Below are 16,862 nucleotides of genomic sequence, written 5' to 3'. Positions count from 1 at the left end.
GAGACTCAGACCTTTTACCCATAGCCTTTCTCTTTCTTAGTCTCACACCTATGAACTGAACCAATATATCAAGAGGTTACAAAAGCACCACCAGAAAGAGTTCGGTGCACAATGGGTATGGGCCAACCTGTCAAATTTAATCATAATAACTAAGTTCCATGGAAGGTCAATGAGCCACTGAGATAGCTAAATTTGTAGCCTGGAAAATATCTTTCCTCTCTGAAACAAAGGAAATAGATCAACAAAGAGGTACAAGGGCATTTTAAGGCTCAGTCATACAGGTTTTTGTGCAATGTCTGTAAATTCTATTCCCCTTATTTAGTATTCGTTTATCTGATCCTATACAGACAGCAAACATGGCTGCTTATAGAAAATGGTAATCAGTTTTAGCACTGCTTAATTAAGCACTATATAGAAACCTACATCTTTCTCGAAGACTCAAGGAATTGTCTCACTACCTTTTAGCTATCTGGTGATGCCTTACATGCAAACTGATTTACAAAAGATAATGGGACATCAGTTCAGTGAGGAAAAGATCCAGTATCTCATCTACCAGGTGCTGAAAGGGTTAAAGGTAAGTGGCATTGCGGAAACTCTGAGTGATCATTTGAACCTAAATTAACTGATAAATTTTCCCTAAGTCTCTCTATAATGGAAGAGTCTTTTCAGTACATGCTTAAAAGAGTAGAATTGCTTAGAAATGCTCTTCTTTTTAAAACAAACATGTATCTCTGTCTACTAACATGAGTGCATAGCTTTTAAAACTCCATGTGTTCCTTATAGTCTTCCCCAAGCTAGTACCTGCTGAAGAAGTTGGACTAGCAATTCCAGAGTCCCAACTAGCATGTTAACTGTGTAGTCCCAGAAATCTAGAGGTCAACAAGTTAGAAAAATGATCAAAAAGGTAGCCTTGTGTTAGTCTGTTTTATACTAATATAAAATGAAAAATAAACAAGCAAATGAAAACCAAAATCTTGTTGGAAGTTTACTTCCTTTACCCAATAGTATAGCAACTGAAATAAGGTCTGTGTTTCTTAGGACAGACATGGTAATTTCCATTCACTGAGTTCATTCATAAGAAAGAGAATTGATTCATCATTCAATAATGGCTTCAAAGGGTTTATTTTAGTTGGGAGTGCCCACTGGGAAATGGGTGGTTTAGTGGAGGGGTGCTGGGTCACAGAGATGTAGAAAAATGTCAAGCGGAAAACCAACCCCAGCAAATATCACTCTTCAGAATAAATTTACAAACAGCACAGAGGTAGAATTGATACTGGTACAAAGTTGTGCAGTGTAGAGCAAAAAAAAAAAAAAGAAACCATTAATGGTGTAAAAGACTTTTAAAAGTAAGCCTTTCCCCCTCACCTGTTCACAGTTGAGACAAACAGTGAACAGCCTTCTGCCGTGTGGTTTGCTTATTGCAGAACAAATACCCGTGTGAAGCCTATTATGTAACCGTCTTGAGTCCACAGTGCTTCATTTGTGCTATATTTGTTGACAAGAGCCTAACTCCAGTGGGCACTCCCAACTAAAATAAATCCTTTGAATCCATTATTGAATGATGAGTCAATTCTCTTTCGAATCTGATTCAGTAGGTCTGCTGCTCTAATGGGGACTACCAGTTGGATTCACCCATTGCATTTTGAAGAATTTCAACCTCTATCTCTTGAGTGGCTTAGCTCACCTTTACTGTTTGGAAGAACTATGCTATATATTTCCATTTTATTAGAACCTCTGCAGGCAAGATATTTCCCATAGAAATCCTAGCAAGCCAAATTCTATGGCTCCCAGACTATCCTAGCCATTCAGCAAGCTGTAGTACAAAAAGTTACTTTTCAAATTGCAGCTCAGAATCTTTTCTGACTATTGACTGTTGATAAGGGAGAACACTTGTTGGCTAATGATGAAAATCAATATCTGTTTACCTAATGACCATAATTTTCTTTCTTTTTTAATGCAGTATATTCATTCTGCTGGAATCATTCACAGAGTAAGTACTACTTTACTTGAGATAAAATTATTTCTCCTTTAGATCAAAGCAAGGTACTAGTGTATGTTTCAGAAATAAACAGCAACAGCCATGCTGGTTGGGGTATTCTGTGTGTCTGTGTGCAATCCATGAAAGCAATTTGCCTTGTCTACTCGACTCTCAAAATTTTCAGATTCCCTTTGGGTAATTTTATTTTAAACATACCAGCTGGTCCAGTCATAGAAAATATGGAACCTCCAAATGTTTTGAACCATAGCTACCACAGTTCCTGACTGTTGGCCATACCCATGCTGTCTGAGGATGATGGAGACTGAAATATAAAGCGCCTGTTGGTCACCAGGTTTGCTGAAAGCTACAAGTAAATGATACCTAATAATATCTATCTGCCTGTCCATCTTTGACATTAAAAAAAATCATCTATATCTAGAAGCCTCTGTGCTGAGCAGGAAGGGCAGTGGCTAGTATTGCCCACTTTCTGCCCAGCACAAGTTCCAATACCCATACCCAGTCATTGCCCAGGCAGACAGCATCTAAGGTGACACCATCCTCCCCTACGCCTCAACACAGATAGCACCTGTGTGATCCAACTAGGGATTGCTTTTGATGACCCTCTTACCAGGATTTAAACAGTCTTGGTGTTGGGAGCCACATAGGTCTATAAACCCTACCTCTGTTGGTGAAACTCCTCATGTTTGAGGACATTCTCCAGCTACTCAGTGAAAAGGTATATACAGTACTATAAGCAAAGCACTGTATTTACAGTACCTCCTAATGCAATGGATATTAGGGGGAGGCATGGAAAGCAACCTGGTTTCTGATATATGTTTTAGACTACTAATTTCATGAGCTTCAATATGGCCACCTGTTGAAAATTATGCAAGATGTATAACAAAACAATACCTGGTCGCCTATCTTGCCCATTGCCTGCTGATTTTTCACTGACTATTGCAAACCCCAAAGTATTTCTGTGTATTTACTAAAAGGACTTCCTCAGTTGGAAGATAAATTCTGCTGTTTGCCAAACATTCTTTTGTTGTTGTTATGTCCATCGGTTTATTGTTTCCAATTTATGGCAGTCTTAAGAATTAGTGACCTCCAAAAGGCCCTATTATTAACAGGCCTGCTTAGGTCTTGCAAACTCAATCTTACGGTTTCCTTTATTGAGTGAATCCATCCCATATTTGATCCTCCTCCTCTCCTGCTACCTTCCTCTTTTCCAAGCAGTACTGTATTATCTTTTCCATTTTTGATGTGCGCAAAGTCTGACAGCCTTACTTTACTCATTTTTTCCTTGTAGAGAGAGTTCAGAGAGATCACCTGGAGCAAAACCCAAACAACATCCCAACCTCTGTCAGAGTTAGAGTTGGGGAAGGTTATTTTTGGACTACAAATCCCAGAATGCAATACCATTATAATAATGGGGATTCCGAGAATTATAGTCCGTAAAAGTAGCTCTTCCAAGCACTGGCTCTGACCAACGCTTTTTTTTTTTTTTTAAGCTTGCTGTAGAATTGAGATACCACTTCCTCCCTTCACCTTTGTTTTCCTTCATGTTTTCTCAAGGTGGTTGAAAAATGCATCTGAAACTGCCCAAAGAAAACATTTCAGATGTCACCTGAGAAGACATTCTTGCAACTTCTTGCATGCCCCAAGGCCCATTTTTAACGCTGAAACAGGATAAAAGAAGCATTCCGCAATTGAATGAAAAAGTAGATTGAGATAAAGAGAGAGGGAGACTAGAAATCTTGCAGAACTAGGGTAGCACACGCTTGTGCCAAAACTGAGGGGGAGGGTCTATTAATTAGCATCACTCGAGGACCTCTATCAAAAAGAGTGACAGGGGCAGTCCTTAGCCCTTTGGAACAGTGAAATGGATCATTTTGTTTATATTAACAGAACAATCCTACTCTACCGGGAGAGGAAAGGAGAGATAACCTTTACAGAACAATTGTAGTATCTTGTGCCCTATGGATTTCTGTGACTAGGTTAGGAGGTGGGAGGCAGATCTTTTCCTGGAATGTACCTTCCAGTCCCAGGTATTATTAGGCCTTTGGAGTATTATGTCAGAAGCAAAGAAGGCTTGGATTCTGAAAGATTTAATCCCTGCCCCCAGTGTGCCCTCTCCACTGGCACAACATTATTGGCAGAGATTGGGAAAATTATTTTATTGGGAGCTTCAACTCCCAACATCCCAACTGCAGCCTGGCAGTGAGATGGCCAAAGTTATAGTCTCAAAAATAACTTTTCTAATGTCTGCCAATACATACCATTCCCGGTATCATGGCAGCTTTCCTCTGCCTTATCATGGCTTCACTGAAGATATGAATGTTATCCCACCAACACAATGTTATTCCATCTCGATCAGAAGAACATGATGAACACTGTATCCAAGGGTCCTTCGGTCAATTTTCAATCAGCAATTGCATCATATCTCTTAGAGCAAAACACACATATTAAATAGTCATTAACTGACAGAGGAAACCTACCACTTTTTCCCTCTAGTAGTGCCTTTTGAAGAAAGCCCCATTGATTTCAGTTAGGCTTATATCTGTGATACAAAATTACAAATGAAGTGTGTATTTTGGCCAAAATAGGATGTAATTATGATAGCTTTGGTTGACTTCCAGACTTGTTTTCTGATTTTTATATATCTAAAATCTACTGCAGGATCTGAAGCCTGGCAATTTGGCAGTGAATGAAGATTGTGAACTAAAGGTGGGCATATTTTTTCCTGGTAAGGAACATGTAGTGGCAGGTTGCATTAATGGCCTGACTGTTCCCTTGTGAATCCACAATATATAAGCAACTGAACTTTTTAAATATTTACTTTGAAATAAATCTTACCGATTTAAAAGGGCAGGATCCAGAGTTACTTGTACTTCATGCTGACTCACTGAAGTAAAGAAAACCCATATGATTAGGTTCGGTAGAAAAGTTAAGCAGTTCCTCTCTTTTGGTGGAAATGACCATAAAAGTCTTGTTTCTTTCATTTAAAATTTTATTAACAACAGTGAACGGAGAATCAACAACTACTTCTGTTGGGCCAACAGGGCTAACATCTAAAGGGAACTCAGTCCAAGACAAAGACAGTCCACAAGTGGGCTCTTCTTCCTTTAATGCAGGGTCGGTCTGAATCTCTCCTGGTCCGTTGGTTTCCATAGATGGGCATTCCATATTGCACTAATGGTTCTACAACATGGGTGATGGGCCCAGTCTCCTTCCGGAGGCTTATGGTTCAGTGAGATGAGTTTCGGGTGAACCACCTTCCTCCAAGGATCTTGGCCACGAGGGAACACTAAAACTGTACATTGTGAGGGATCTAACTCTTCCAGCTGTACCTCTATCCCTTGTTCATCTCGTCCTTGCCCCACCGCACCACGTATTCCGCCTCCTATCTCTGCTCTTTCCGGCACCTGGAAAACCTGAGGTCCTCCTCCTCCTTTCTTTTCTTCCTCCCACACTACTACTTTTTTTTCTCCTCTTCCATTGTCAGAAAAACCTCCACCCCCTTTCTCTCTCTTTTTGACTCCGCCTCTCTCCTTTCTCCTGTCACTCTTTCCCCTGTATCCAAACATTCACACCAGCTGCATCCTCATCTCCTCCTCCTGTCTCAGACGTGTGAGGGGACGGCTCACTCACTGCCTTCACTGCTATTTCCATCTTCACTTCACAACCCAGTTTAGTTTACTAAATTTAGTTTATTAAGCTTAAATCCCATTGATCAAAATCCTACTCAAGTTTTATGCATGTATGAACTGGCTGCATAGTTCAGTGGTTAGGTATTTGGCTGAAAAGCCAGAGACTGGGAGTCCTATTCCTCATTGTGCCTCCTGTGAGAAAGCCCTGGGCAAGCTGCACAGTCCCAGGACGCCCCCAGAAGAGAGGCAGTATCATAACTCAAAACTGACCTGACAACATATGGTTATTAATAAGCAGAATTCCATAGCAATTTCTATGCCATTCTCAGATTCAGAGTTGCATCCTGGCATCCTAAATGGTTCTCCAACAGCATTACCCTGTTTTCATAGGGAGAAAATGATGCAGGATGTCCTGCTCTCATGTGAAACTTACTTAAAATATGCATTCATTACCAGAGATCTGTTGTATTACCCCATTAACCCTGAAAGTTTAGATAAGTATGATAGGAGAATGTTAGGTTGGCAGGACTTTCCCGGTAGCAGCACTCCAGTTATAGAACTCTGTCCTCTCCCCCCCGCCCGCCCACCCACCAAGGGAAGTGAGGTTGGCTTCCTTATGGCGTCGGGTGCAGGAAATACAGTCTATTTTGCTGAGTCAGGCTTCCATGGTCACTTGAAGTCATTTTATCTATTCTATACCGCTTTCTAACTGAAATATCATCATAATTCTCAGATTTTATGTATGGTTGTACTCCTGTGTTTATTATGTTATGATGTGAATGTTTTTAACGGCAGCTATGTTTCATAGTGTCCCAGTTGTCTGTTGGGAAAAGGGTGCAATTCATAAAGGTGTAAAATAAAACGTGTGGGTGGAAACAGGGATTGGATGTCCTCACTTCATATCAGCTAGGTTAAAAAATCCTTAGGAGTATTGCAATTAGGGATGAGACTTGTGTGTTAACTCAAATTGAGGGGGGGGGCACACAAAGGAGACAGTTCCTTTACTTTCTGAAGCCTTTGGTGGCTGTATGATAGAATTCTGGAATCAACGGGGGGGGGGGAAGTCGATCCTGTTTATTTGGATTTCCTCCTTTGGAAGGTCATAGGCCTGGTCAATTGTGATGATATCTAATTAATCTAATGGTGCTTTCTTCCCCACTGGTACTGTTTCCTGATGCTGATGTAAAGTGCCTGCTGCATAGATCTGGTTGTGATTTTTCTTTCTCAGGCACTGTTGTTGTATTGCCTGCTTCTGAAAAAGTTCATCGTTTATTGTCTTGATCCTGATTTTTTGGAGTAGTTTATTGCATTCTGTAGGGCTCAATTCAACCTAGTACTAGAGGTCCAAATGAGGAAAACTGAAATGAAAGGACACAAAGGCTTCCTCCAAGGGCCTGAGAATGGAAGAATAACCCTGTGAAGGGAAAGACCAGAAGTTCCGTGTCTTTCTGGTAGAGCTGTCTCTCGTTAAGACCTCCAAACAAACCCAGACTAGTCCACCGACTACCTTAAGCCATAAAAGAGATCAAGGTTCAGATACCCATGATTTAGAGGAGGCAAATCTACAGGGGAAAGGGGTGTCAAAAGCTGTGGATACCCGAGAGTTGGAAGAGAGATGGAAATAACATCCTTTTAAGGAAGAATTGGAGGGAAGGAAAGAGGTTCATGAGGTGGTGGAAGAAGGGGGGCTGGGAGAGATCAAGGCAGAACGGGACAACATCCCAGGAGGTTGGGAGTGGATTTGGATGCAGGACCCGTGGACGGGAAAATTGGAACAAGTCCTAAAGCTGAAGCTGAGAGTCGGAGGGAGAAAGGCTTGCCCCAAAAACCATCGTACTGGGATGAGTCTGAGACTTGTGAATGGAGAAGGAAAATCAGGGAAGAGAAAGAAGCTATTGCTAGAGAAAGAGAGGCTCACCGGGCATGGCATTTAGAAGAGCTGAGGAAGATGAGATGCTTCCTGGACCTTGGGGCGACCCAACAAGAGAGGGAGACCCGTCCTGGTGATGGGTGGGAGATGAAGAGACCCTCCCACTTCTGAGTGCAAGTGACCATAGTTTGGGAACTGAGGGTCAGGGACAAGTTTGTGCCGGTCCATGGAACCAGAGTTTGGGAAACGTTATGGAAGAAAGCTTTTGGGTTGCCCTTGCGAGAGCCGTTGCTCGAACAAGAGACTAGTTTGAACAAACCTGTTGTGGTTAAAACCCTGTTGGGTGAAGTAATAAATGACAACAAGCTATTTGACAAAGTGTCTGATGTTGTTTTATTAAAAAAGAGGGAAGCCCAACCGAATGACTCTTCACAAACCCCCACAAAGAAACCTGAAACAAAAGCAAACTGAAAGTTTCCCCCCTGCATATCCCTAAGAGTCTTGATTAAACAAGCTTGCTATTGCACGGGTAATGGCACCATTTCTGTAATGTTTCCTAGATGTGGTTTCTCTTTGTTATCAAGATATGTCCATGGCTTCCAGCATAGCCAACCATTTAAATGTCATTATCGAGTGTCCCATGTAGGTAGAATATTCCTGTGAAGGATCCATTCCCTTTTCTAGAGTGCTTCAGCCAGATTGTTAGCTAGGACTGGTTACAAGGATCACATATCTCCCCCATTACAGAAGCTCCACTGGCTGCCAAGTCCTTTCTAGGAACAATTCAAACTGCTGGTTTTAGCCTATAAAGTCCTAAACTGCTTGAATCCAGGCTATCTCAAGGGCCACATCTCCTTTGTGAGGCTGCGTGGGTGTTAAGATAATCTGGGGAGGCCTTTCTCTCAGTCCTGTCATCTTCACATGTGCACTTGGCGGGGACATGAGGGAGGGCCCTCTCTGTCGCTTCTCCCAGACTCTGGAACTCCCTCCCACGGGAAGCTAGGCTGGCCCCATCTTTGCTGCCTTTACACAGGCTGGCAAAGACCTTTGTCTTCAGGCAGGCTTTTCTTTAGTCTGAGATTAGTTTTTTAATAGATTGCTGTGCTTCATTGTGGTTTTAGTATTGCTTTTCTTTACCATCTTTAATATCTATATTATATTTAATATATTTGTATATTTACTGGTTTTAGCTTTTAAATATAGTCTTTTTACATATGTAAGCTTCCCTGGGTCCTTTTTCAGGAGGAAGGTGGGGTAAACAGATTTTAAATAAATTAAATAAATAAACTGGCTTCCTTCTTATTTACTTTGCACTGTAGATCTTAGACTTTGGACTGGCGAGACATGCAGACTCTGAGATGACTGGCTATGTGGTAACTCGTTGGTACCGAGCCCCAGAAGTGATTTTGAGCTGGATGCATTACAATCAGACTGGTGTGTAAAAGTATTTCCTCACCTGGCTGTTTGGGAAACTGTTCTCATAAGGGTATGAATTATAGGTCACAATCAATATTGTTCTATATGGGTTTTCATCTGTTTTCTGCAGTAACAATGTCCCTTGCTAAAAAAGTACATGTGGCAACTGGGCAGGCTGGACTAGGTGCCAAGAGGGTTGCTTGGAGCTCCAGTACGCCATTTGGTATGATCCTCGCATCCAAATGGCATACAAACCTCAAACGACCCTAGTTTCAAAAAGACATTTTCCCCATTTCTAGCTGATACGGAAGTGTACATACTGTACTCTCAGTAGAGCCCAAGGTGTCATCTGTGCCCTGCCTTGACTCAACTGTGTCATGTGGCTAGTTGTGTAGTTGGGCAATCATTGGTTCAGACTCTGGTCTTTTGCGCCAGAGCACAAAAGTGATGGCTTAAAAATAAATAGATAAAAAGTTGAGAAAGCACTGCAGCCAAAAATGTGATGGTAAAAGAATGCTGGGAAGTTAAAACAAGGAGGGAAGAGAGAATGAAGTAGGTGAAGAGAAGATTAAAAAAAATGGCAAAAGGGAAGAGCAATCCCTGTTGGGAGTGAGACCTCAGGGCTCAATTACAGATGTGTGGGAACCAGCAGGACCCAATGCACCCCAGTACATCCAGCATGAAATATTTTCCCTGCTTATATGTGGATGATCTACTCAAATCTGCCATAAGAAAAATGGCAGAACAACCCAGAGCAGACCCAGAATGACGAGGGACAACACCATAGTGTGGATGAGCCCTTTGTGAAAATGTTTATTTAAAGCTTATTTAAGAAAGTTTCCAAAACAGAACAGAAAACAAAAAGTATGCCATTGTACAGATAACAAATAAACTCTTAACATGTGGATTTATTGATGGCGTGCAAAATGAGCTGGCCATTTTCTGCCTTTCTGTTGCCAAACCATAGTACTATACTCTTCTAATGGGTCTCTCACATTTCTTCCTGAACAGTTGATATCTGGTCTGTTGGCTGCATTATGGCAGAAATGCTGACTGGGAAAACTCTGTTTAAGGGTAAGGACTGTATCCTTCTCAACTGCTGCCTCTTTTATGAAAGCCATGTGCATTGCAGCCTAAACTATAACTACTGCAACACACAGATTAGGTCAGAATGGGAAGCTATATGCCTTGACTACACACTTATCTGCAGTCAGAATATCAGGAGTGGGACTGCAGAGCAATGACACAGGTTTCACTGGATCACGACGAAGCTTTCTACTTCTTTCATTTAAAGCAACAAACAGCACATTTTTTCACTTAAAGTCCTGCTTAGTTCACAAATAAGCACATATAGGACTGCAGGCTTCTTATTGTTAATACGGGTGTCTAAAACTTTGGTCCTCAAACATTGGAGTTCAGCTCCCAAAAGTTCCAGCCAATATGGCCAATGGGAGCTGATTCCCAAAAGGCAGGTGGACCAAAGACTGCTGGAAGCTAATTGCAAAACTCATTCTTATCACTAAAAATTAAAAAGCAAAAACAAAAACAAGAAAATAGGACTCACTATCTCCCAGCCTAGCGATGACAAAACTGAACTGTACTTGGATGCCCTGACCTCCTTAGTCAAAGGGTGGGAAAACTATAGATGCAGGTAGATTGCTATAAATATCAAAGAGCAAAAATATATTGTTTAGGTTATACAATACTATACACTTCTTCCTATGTGAATAAGCCTTAACTCAGCTTGCCAGATCTTGATCAATTGACTCAGATCTTGAAAGTGACAGGAAGCCCAGGAGAGGAGTTTGTACAGAAGCTGGAAGACAAAGCGGTAAGAAAAATGCAATGCCTTCCACTTTAATCTGATTTGAATGTTGGCTCCCAAATGTTTAACATTGTCTCCAATTTGTAATAATTATGTGGGGATTAAAAAAACACTCATTTATATCCATTCATCTTTCTTCTAGGGAGTTAAAGGCAGTATCCATAGTAGTAACTTCACTCCATTTTATCTTCACAATAGCCCTATCACATAGTTTAGGATGATGGAAAATGACTGATCCACTATAATGTGGTAAATTTCATGGCCGAGTGGAAATTTGAACCGGGGGTCTCTGCAACCCTAAAATAATATTTTGACTGGTACTCTACCATGTCAACCATATGTGAGATTCATCTCATAATCATATTCTTATTCATTATTTCTCAAACACATACAGTACACAAACACTTTTTAAAAAAAATCTACCTAATTTAATAAAAGCAGTACACGAGTTTCCCTTTTCAGCTGGAAATCCCAGAATACTGCACTGACCATCGTGGCTGAAGAGGATTCTGGGATTATAAATTTTTGTCCAAAAATGTAAATTTCCAAGCTTTCAGTAACAGTCACTATTTATTTATATTTATATATAAATATACTTCTGGAGCAACATAATGTCACCAAGATTGTTGAAAACAAAGCAGTCCTATTCAAATCTGTGGGAATTTTGCCATATAAGGTTACAGAGCCATACTGTATAAGGCAGTTTAAAAACAAAAAAGCCTTTACAATAATTTAAAATTAAAACACAAACAATTAAAGCATTAAAACTATTGCATTAAAACCTATGAAGACCAAGATCCTCAACACCCAAAAACAAATAATCATGCTTTGACTTTGCACCAAAATGATGCCAATGTCCTAATGTAATCAGTGCATGGAAAAGTTGTGACTTACTACTGGATTTCAGCCATTGGCTTGCAGTCACTTTGACAGGAGGGGAGCGTTTGTATGATCTGCCACTATGGCTTTTCTCCCTTGCAGCAGAAATACCATGTTTTCCCAAAAATAAGACAGGGTCTTATATTAATTTTTGCTCCAAAATGCATTGGGGCTTATTTTTAGGGGATGTTTTATTTTTTTTTCATGTACAACAATCTTCCTTTATCCAAATACAGTCATGTCATCTTCTTCTGGTTGTTGCACAATGGTGGAGGGTGAGGTTTCACTTAACTGGGGCTTATTTTGGGGGTAGGGCTTATATTACGAGCATCCTGAAAAATCATACTAGGGCTTATTTTCAGGTTAGGTCTTATTTTGGGGGAAACAGGGTAGTAAAGTGGCCAGATGCAAAAGAAGATACAATTCCATTCCCTTTTATAAATGTACAGAAAATAAAAATTTCAGCAAGTGTATCTTGCATGAGATGGAAGCACGGAGGAATGGTGGGCAGGCTGTGTACAAAAGGTTTAAGTAAATGAGTCTAGTAAAAGACCCTGCTAACACAGAAAGGGTCTTAGACAGTCAATAGACGGGATATGGTATTATCAGAAATAGGGTGAGGTGGGGGGCCTTGCACAGGCTAAAACGTCATTGGGATATAGTAGAGCTGATTATGCAAAAAGGGTATCAAGAAGATCGCTTTTACTATTAAGCTGCAGAGAAATGTAAACACTGTGTTGAAAATTATAGACAGGCACCTGGAAATCCTTGGGTCAGCAGTTTCCTGTGCAGCTTTACATACATCACACATCTGTATTTACCTTTAGCAGTGTAACCCCATACTCAGCAGTAATTCCAAGTGCAAGGTCCCTATTAAGTATATTCACAACTGCAGCCAAAATCATTTGCTTGAAAAATGGAGAGGTAAACAAATGTGCCTGCAACAGAGAAATAAAAGTGGGGAGCTATGTGGTCATTACAAAATACAGTACAAATGCATAGGCAATACCTAGGCAACACAGAAATAGTCAGATGAAGTGGGGTGAGGAATATCTTTTACCCTTAGGGCCACATTTCTTCAGAGATGATCTGTCTGAGATGAGGTGCACTTACTGGCGGAGGGGAGGGCTGCCCCCATTCTTGTTTGCTTGCTCTGACCCCTCATTTTCCTTCCCTCACTTGCTTTCTACATAGCAGGCTACCAGGGATGGGTGTGTGTGTGTGAACACTCTGCTTCAACCAGAGGTTTGAACCATTTTCCCTTTCCTGTCCTCCTTCTCTCCCATTGTCTCTCCCCCCCCCCCCATCCTGCACCTACATGAAGTTAGATTGCCCAGTCCTGACAGGAAGGGAGCTGCAGGAATTACTGTAAAAGCAAACCAGCAGTGACATAATGAAGCAAGGTAGAGACAGTATATTGTCCTATCCTAGTTGTAGTTTTTGGAGAGGCAGCCATGTTAGTCCTATCCTATTTATGGATGTATTTAATAACAGCATAATATTGCTTGTAGTCTGTTCTTAATCAAGTAGTAGAACAGGAGGGTTTCATGTGTGAGGGTTTAGATTCTCAACAATACGTTATTTAATATTGCCCCTTACATTTTCCAGTTGCAGAACATTTCTATGCCTGTACGAAAGTCTTGTTTCTTTTAGGCTAAAAACTACATACAGTCACTTACAAAGATTCCCAAAATGGATTTATCTCGACTTTTCCCGAAAGCCAGCCCTCTGGGTAAGTCGGGTTTTTGTGCTTCGCTTTATAAGAAAAGAAATATTTTGGCCAGAAACCTGTTTTGCAGGTGGAAAGGAAATGATGTAGCACCAAATAGCGGCAACTTAAGCCCTCGATTGGATTCCTGGTTGTGCACCAAGCCACCCAATTGGCATGCAATGAGGAATCCAAAGGGAATTTGATAATCAGTGGTTATTTGCTTCCCATCCACTGGTGCGACTATGCAAGGCAGTTTTGGGTAGAGACCCCTTGTCACAGGAGTCATGCAGTTTGAGTGAAGTACCTTCATCTCTAGTACTGCTGGCAGATCCAAATTACAGTATTTAAAAATGGGTGCAACTAATGTTTTGTATTATAACAAGCTGGTTTTAATGCCTAATGTTTCCATAATTATACCTGTGGAAGTTACACCATGGTGCCAATATTTAGGGCCATGCAGTTACAGAAAAAGTAGTTTTCTGTCTGTGGTATTTTTTCCAGGAGATCCCTGCTGCAGTAGTGCTCACAGCAATGGCATATTAGATGGAAGCTCTTTTTAGATACTTCAGTAGCACTAAAGAAAAAGCCTGATTGGTTAACTATTCAGTTTCCAGTTTTTCCAAGTCTAGTGTAATTGTCTTGTTTATCTGCTTGTTGCTTATCTCTTCTGAGGTCATTAAATCCGACATGAAATAATTCCTTGCCATTGTATTTTGAATATTTAATTTTATCATGTCATAGAGATGAGGGTGGGGGTAGATTCCCTGTATAAATGTGAGTTGGCCACATGGAAGCAGTGACTCAAAGCTCACCAGCATTTCCTAACTGTGGTGGCTTATATTTGAGATATCATTACTTCCACATTGTGAGAAGACAGTGCCCTCTTCCATAGCTGAGAGACCAAGCTTGTTTAGGGGTCCAAGACAGGGCTTTGCCCTCCAGAATAAACATCTGGGGTGGAGTCCAGGAGGAAGATCTGGTAGCATGCTATTCCTTGCATCTTCACCCTAAAGAGACTGGCTCAATCTGCATAACGGTAGGACAAACCATTTTTTCAGGGTCATCTTTGCCAGACATACTTATTGTGAGGTATACCTAGTAATATTCATTTCCCTATTTGTAGCAGTGGACCTGCTTGACAAAATGTTGCAGCTGGATGTGGAGAAGCGCCTTACAGCCAGCCAAGCTCTGGAACATATGTTCTTTGAACCATTTAGAGATGTTGAAGAAGAAACTGAAGCACAACACTCCTATGATGAATCTCTGGAGGGCGAAAAGCTTTCAATCAATGAATGGAGAAGTAAGTTTGGTTTGATATTCTTCCAGGAGATCATGCCCATGGTTAGACTCTCACTTCCTGCACCTCTCAGATAAAAGCACACAAACAACTGTGCAGCATTTATTTCAGAATAAGATGGGTATCAGTCCACTCAGCTACACTTGTGGGAAACTGTGCGCTGAGAGCCCTATTTCCTTTTACCGCTATCTATCTATTGGCACTTAACACTTTGAGCAAGAGACCTACAGGAGTTTCAAGATAGGGCAGGAGCAATAGCAAGGTGAACCTCCATATCATCAAAGAGCATCATTCAATCCATTCATCCTTTCCTTGTTCTAGCTCTGAGTGTAGTATGAAGAAGTAGCTTGTCATGTGAGGGAAATCATTCTTCAGGCTCTCCACAAGATGCATTTCATTCCAGATTAATTTGTTTATTACAAATTAAGGATGATGATGATCAAATAATTTTAAAAGACATCTAAAATGGAAGAAAGGAAATAACATAATAGTTTGCAATATGAAATGTTTAAAAGGCACTCCCAACTCACATGCCATTAAGTAACACAACTTTCTCATGATGTAAGAAGACAATTTTCGGTAGCACCGAACTGAATTTAAGAATTCTGTAGATCATACAATATGGAATGGAGGGATTTCCTTAGGTACCTCATTCTGGTACCAGGGTGTGGCATGTTCCTCTTAGAGACTAGTATCAAATGAAGGTGGAGAGAGAAACTAACAGGAAGAGATTAAATATCCTCCTGTCTTAGTTTACAGGAAGACAGAGCAATGGTAGGCATGAAACCAGAACGTTTTATATGTGATATTCAGGCCAGTGAGAGATGGTCCTCTTAGCCATTCTGGCAAGTCAACTGAAACTTTAAATGTGCTTGTTTTCTGGTTGTTTTACCATTCTGTAAATGAATGCAAAAGATCAGACACTGCAAAATGGTCAACTGTCACAATTTATTTATTTATAATATTTTTATCCCACCTTTCTCCTTAAAAAGAACCAGAGTTTTGGCAGTGTGAAGATGATGCCGAAATCAGCATAACCTGGTCCTTTTTGGAACAAACCTGTCTACTTGTGGTTATTTGCTGCAGCCCTTTGACCCATCTAGACAAGCCCTTACTCGTTTAATCTATGCTTGTATGGCTTTCATAAGCTCTGTAGCAATTCTTTTCCTGACTGTGCAAAAATGACTTCAGACAGAATCTTATATTGAACTTATTACCTTAAGCAGCAGCTGCCGCTATGTGGTGAAGTCTGATCATGTGAACAGACCTTGCTGCAACAGGGAAAGCTGCTTCCACAATTTTCCTTGCATACACAGTAAATTCAACAGGATAATGACATTGCTCTCCCAAATATTGGCAACATAAAATTAATTTTTTTCCCTGGACCTTAAGAAAATCTGACATTCCTAATTCTAATTCTGTCATGCCTCAAGATTTCTGAACGTATTTAATCACAACAGCTTTAAATCCAACTCTTAATCCCAACTAGAAAAGACCCTCTGAATCATGGAACATGCGTAACTGTTGACTCCATAGTTCCCAGTGATTCAATGGGTCTCTTCCAGTTGGAACCAACAATTGGATTTAGGTCACAGTCTTGCATCCTTCTGAACTTCTGTTAGTCACCTATTCTTCAGAATCATTGTCACATTTGTAATATAATGCACTAACCAAACATTAAAGCAGCAGTACACGTAACCTGAATCAAATGCACTCCTATTTTATTCTTTTCTTCTCTTTCAAGGGCATATTTACAATGAAATATTGTCATTCAGCCCAATTGCACGGAAAGATTCCAAGAGAAGAAGTGGTATGAAATTGTAAAGTCTGTCTTATCCAACATTTGGCTTCCTTTCTCATGAGACAACATTTTGACACCAACAATGGGTAAATAGTAATCAGCATGGAAAAGTCTGTGTATGGAGAACAAAAGGACAATGAGTTCAACCTTAGTTTGTAGGCTTCAGCTGCAAAAACATTATATTTGAGAGCCAAAATGAATATTCTTCCCATTAAAGCCCTTTATGATATATTATGACCTCCATGTTTCTTTCTTTTTTGTGTAATTCTTCTTGAAAGTGTTTCCGCAATAATTTTAAAGTAACGGTTTGTGAAATGTTCTTTTTTCTTGTTGCTGTCAGGGATTTTGCATCCTAAAATGATCATTTATCCAAAGAAACAAAATAAGCATTTATGTAAGAAAGCGGTAATTTGTGTACCAGGTAGAGAGAACCAC

The 16,862-nt window shown here is 40.5% G+C and overlaps 1 protein-coding gene across 1 annotated transcript in view; it reads left to right on the top strand.

The window, feature by feature from the left end:
• Window positions 1-16,661, top strand: part of MAPK13 (mitogen-activated protein kinase 13) — a 31,161-nt gene extending 14,500 nt beyond the window's left edge. Inside the window, exons 4-12 of the mRNA XM_020795182.3 lie at window positions 466-574; window positions 1,961-1,990; window positions 4,658-4,705; window positions 8,818-8,932; window positions 9,926-9,997; window positions 10,666-10,745; window positions 13,272-13,350; window positions 14,453-14,629; window positions 16,371-16,661. Coding sequence (XP_020650841.1) covers window positions 466-574; window positions 1,961-1,990; window positions 4,658-4,705; window positions 8,818-8,932; window positions 9,926-9,997; window positions 10,666-10,745; window positions 13,272-13,350; window positions 14,453-14,629; window positions 16,371-16,450 — 790 coding nt within the window. The 3' untranslated portion in view covers window positions 16,451-16,661. The remainder of the gene's footprint in view (window positions 1-465; window positions 575-1,960; window positions 1,991-4,657; window positions 4,706-8,817; window positions 8,933-9,925; window positions 9,998-10,665; window positions 10,746-13,271; window positions 13,351-14,452; window positions 14,630-16,370) is intronic.
• The last annotated feature ends 201 nt before the right edge of the window (window positions 16,662-16,862 follow it).

This window comes from Pogona vitticeps, chromosome 4, assembly GCF_051106095.1.
Source record: "Pogona vitticeps strain Pit_001003342236 chromosome 4, PviZW2.1, whole genome shotgun sequence".
Taxonomy (NCBI): Eukaryota; Metazoa; Chordata; class Lepidosauria; order Squamata; family Agamidae; genus Pogona; species Pogona vitticeps.
Note: the sequence above shows the minus strand (reverse complement) of the source record. Positions and strands in the feature narration are given on the sequence as shown.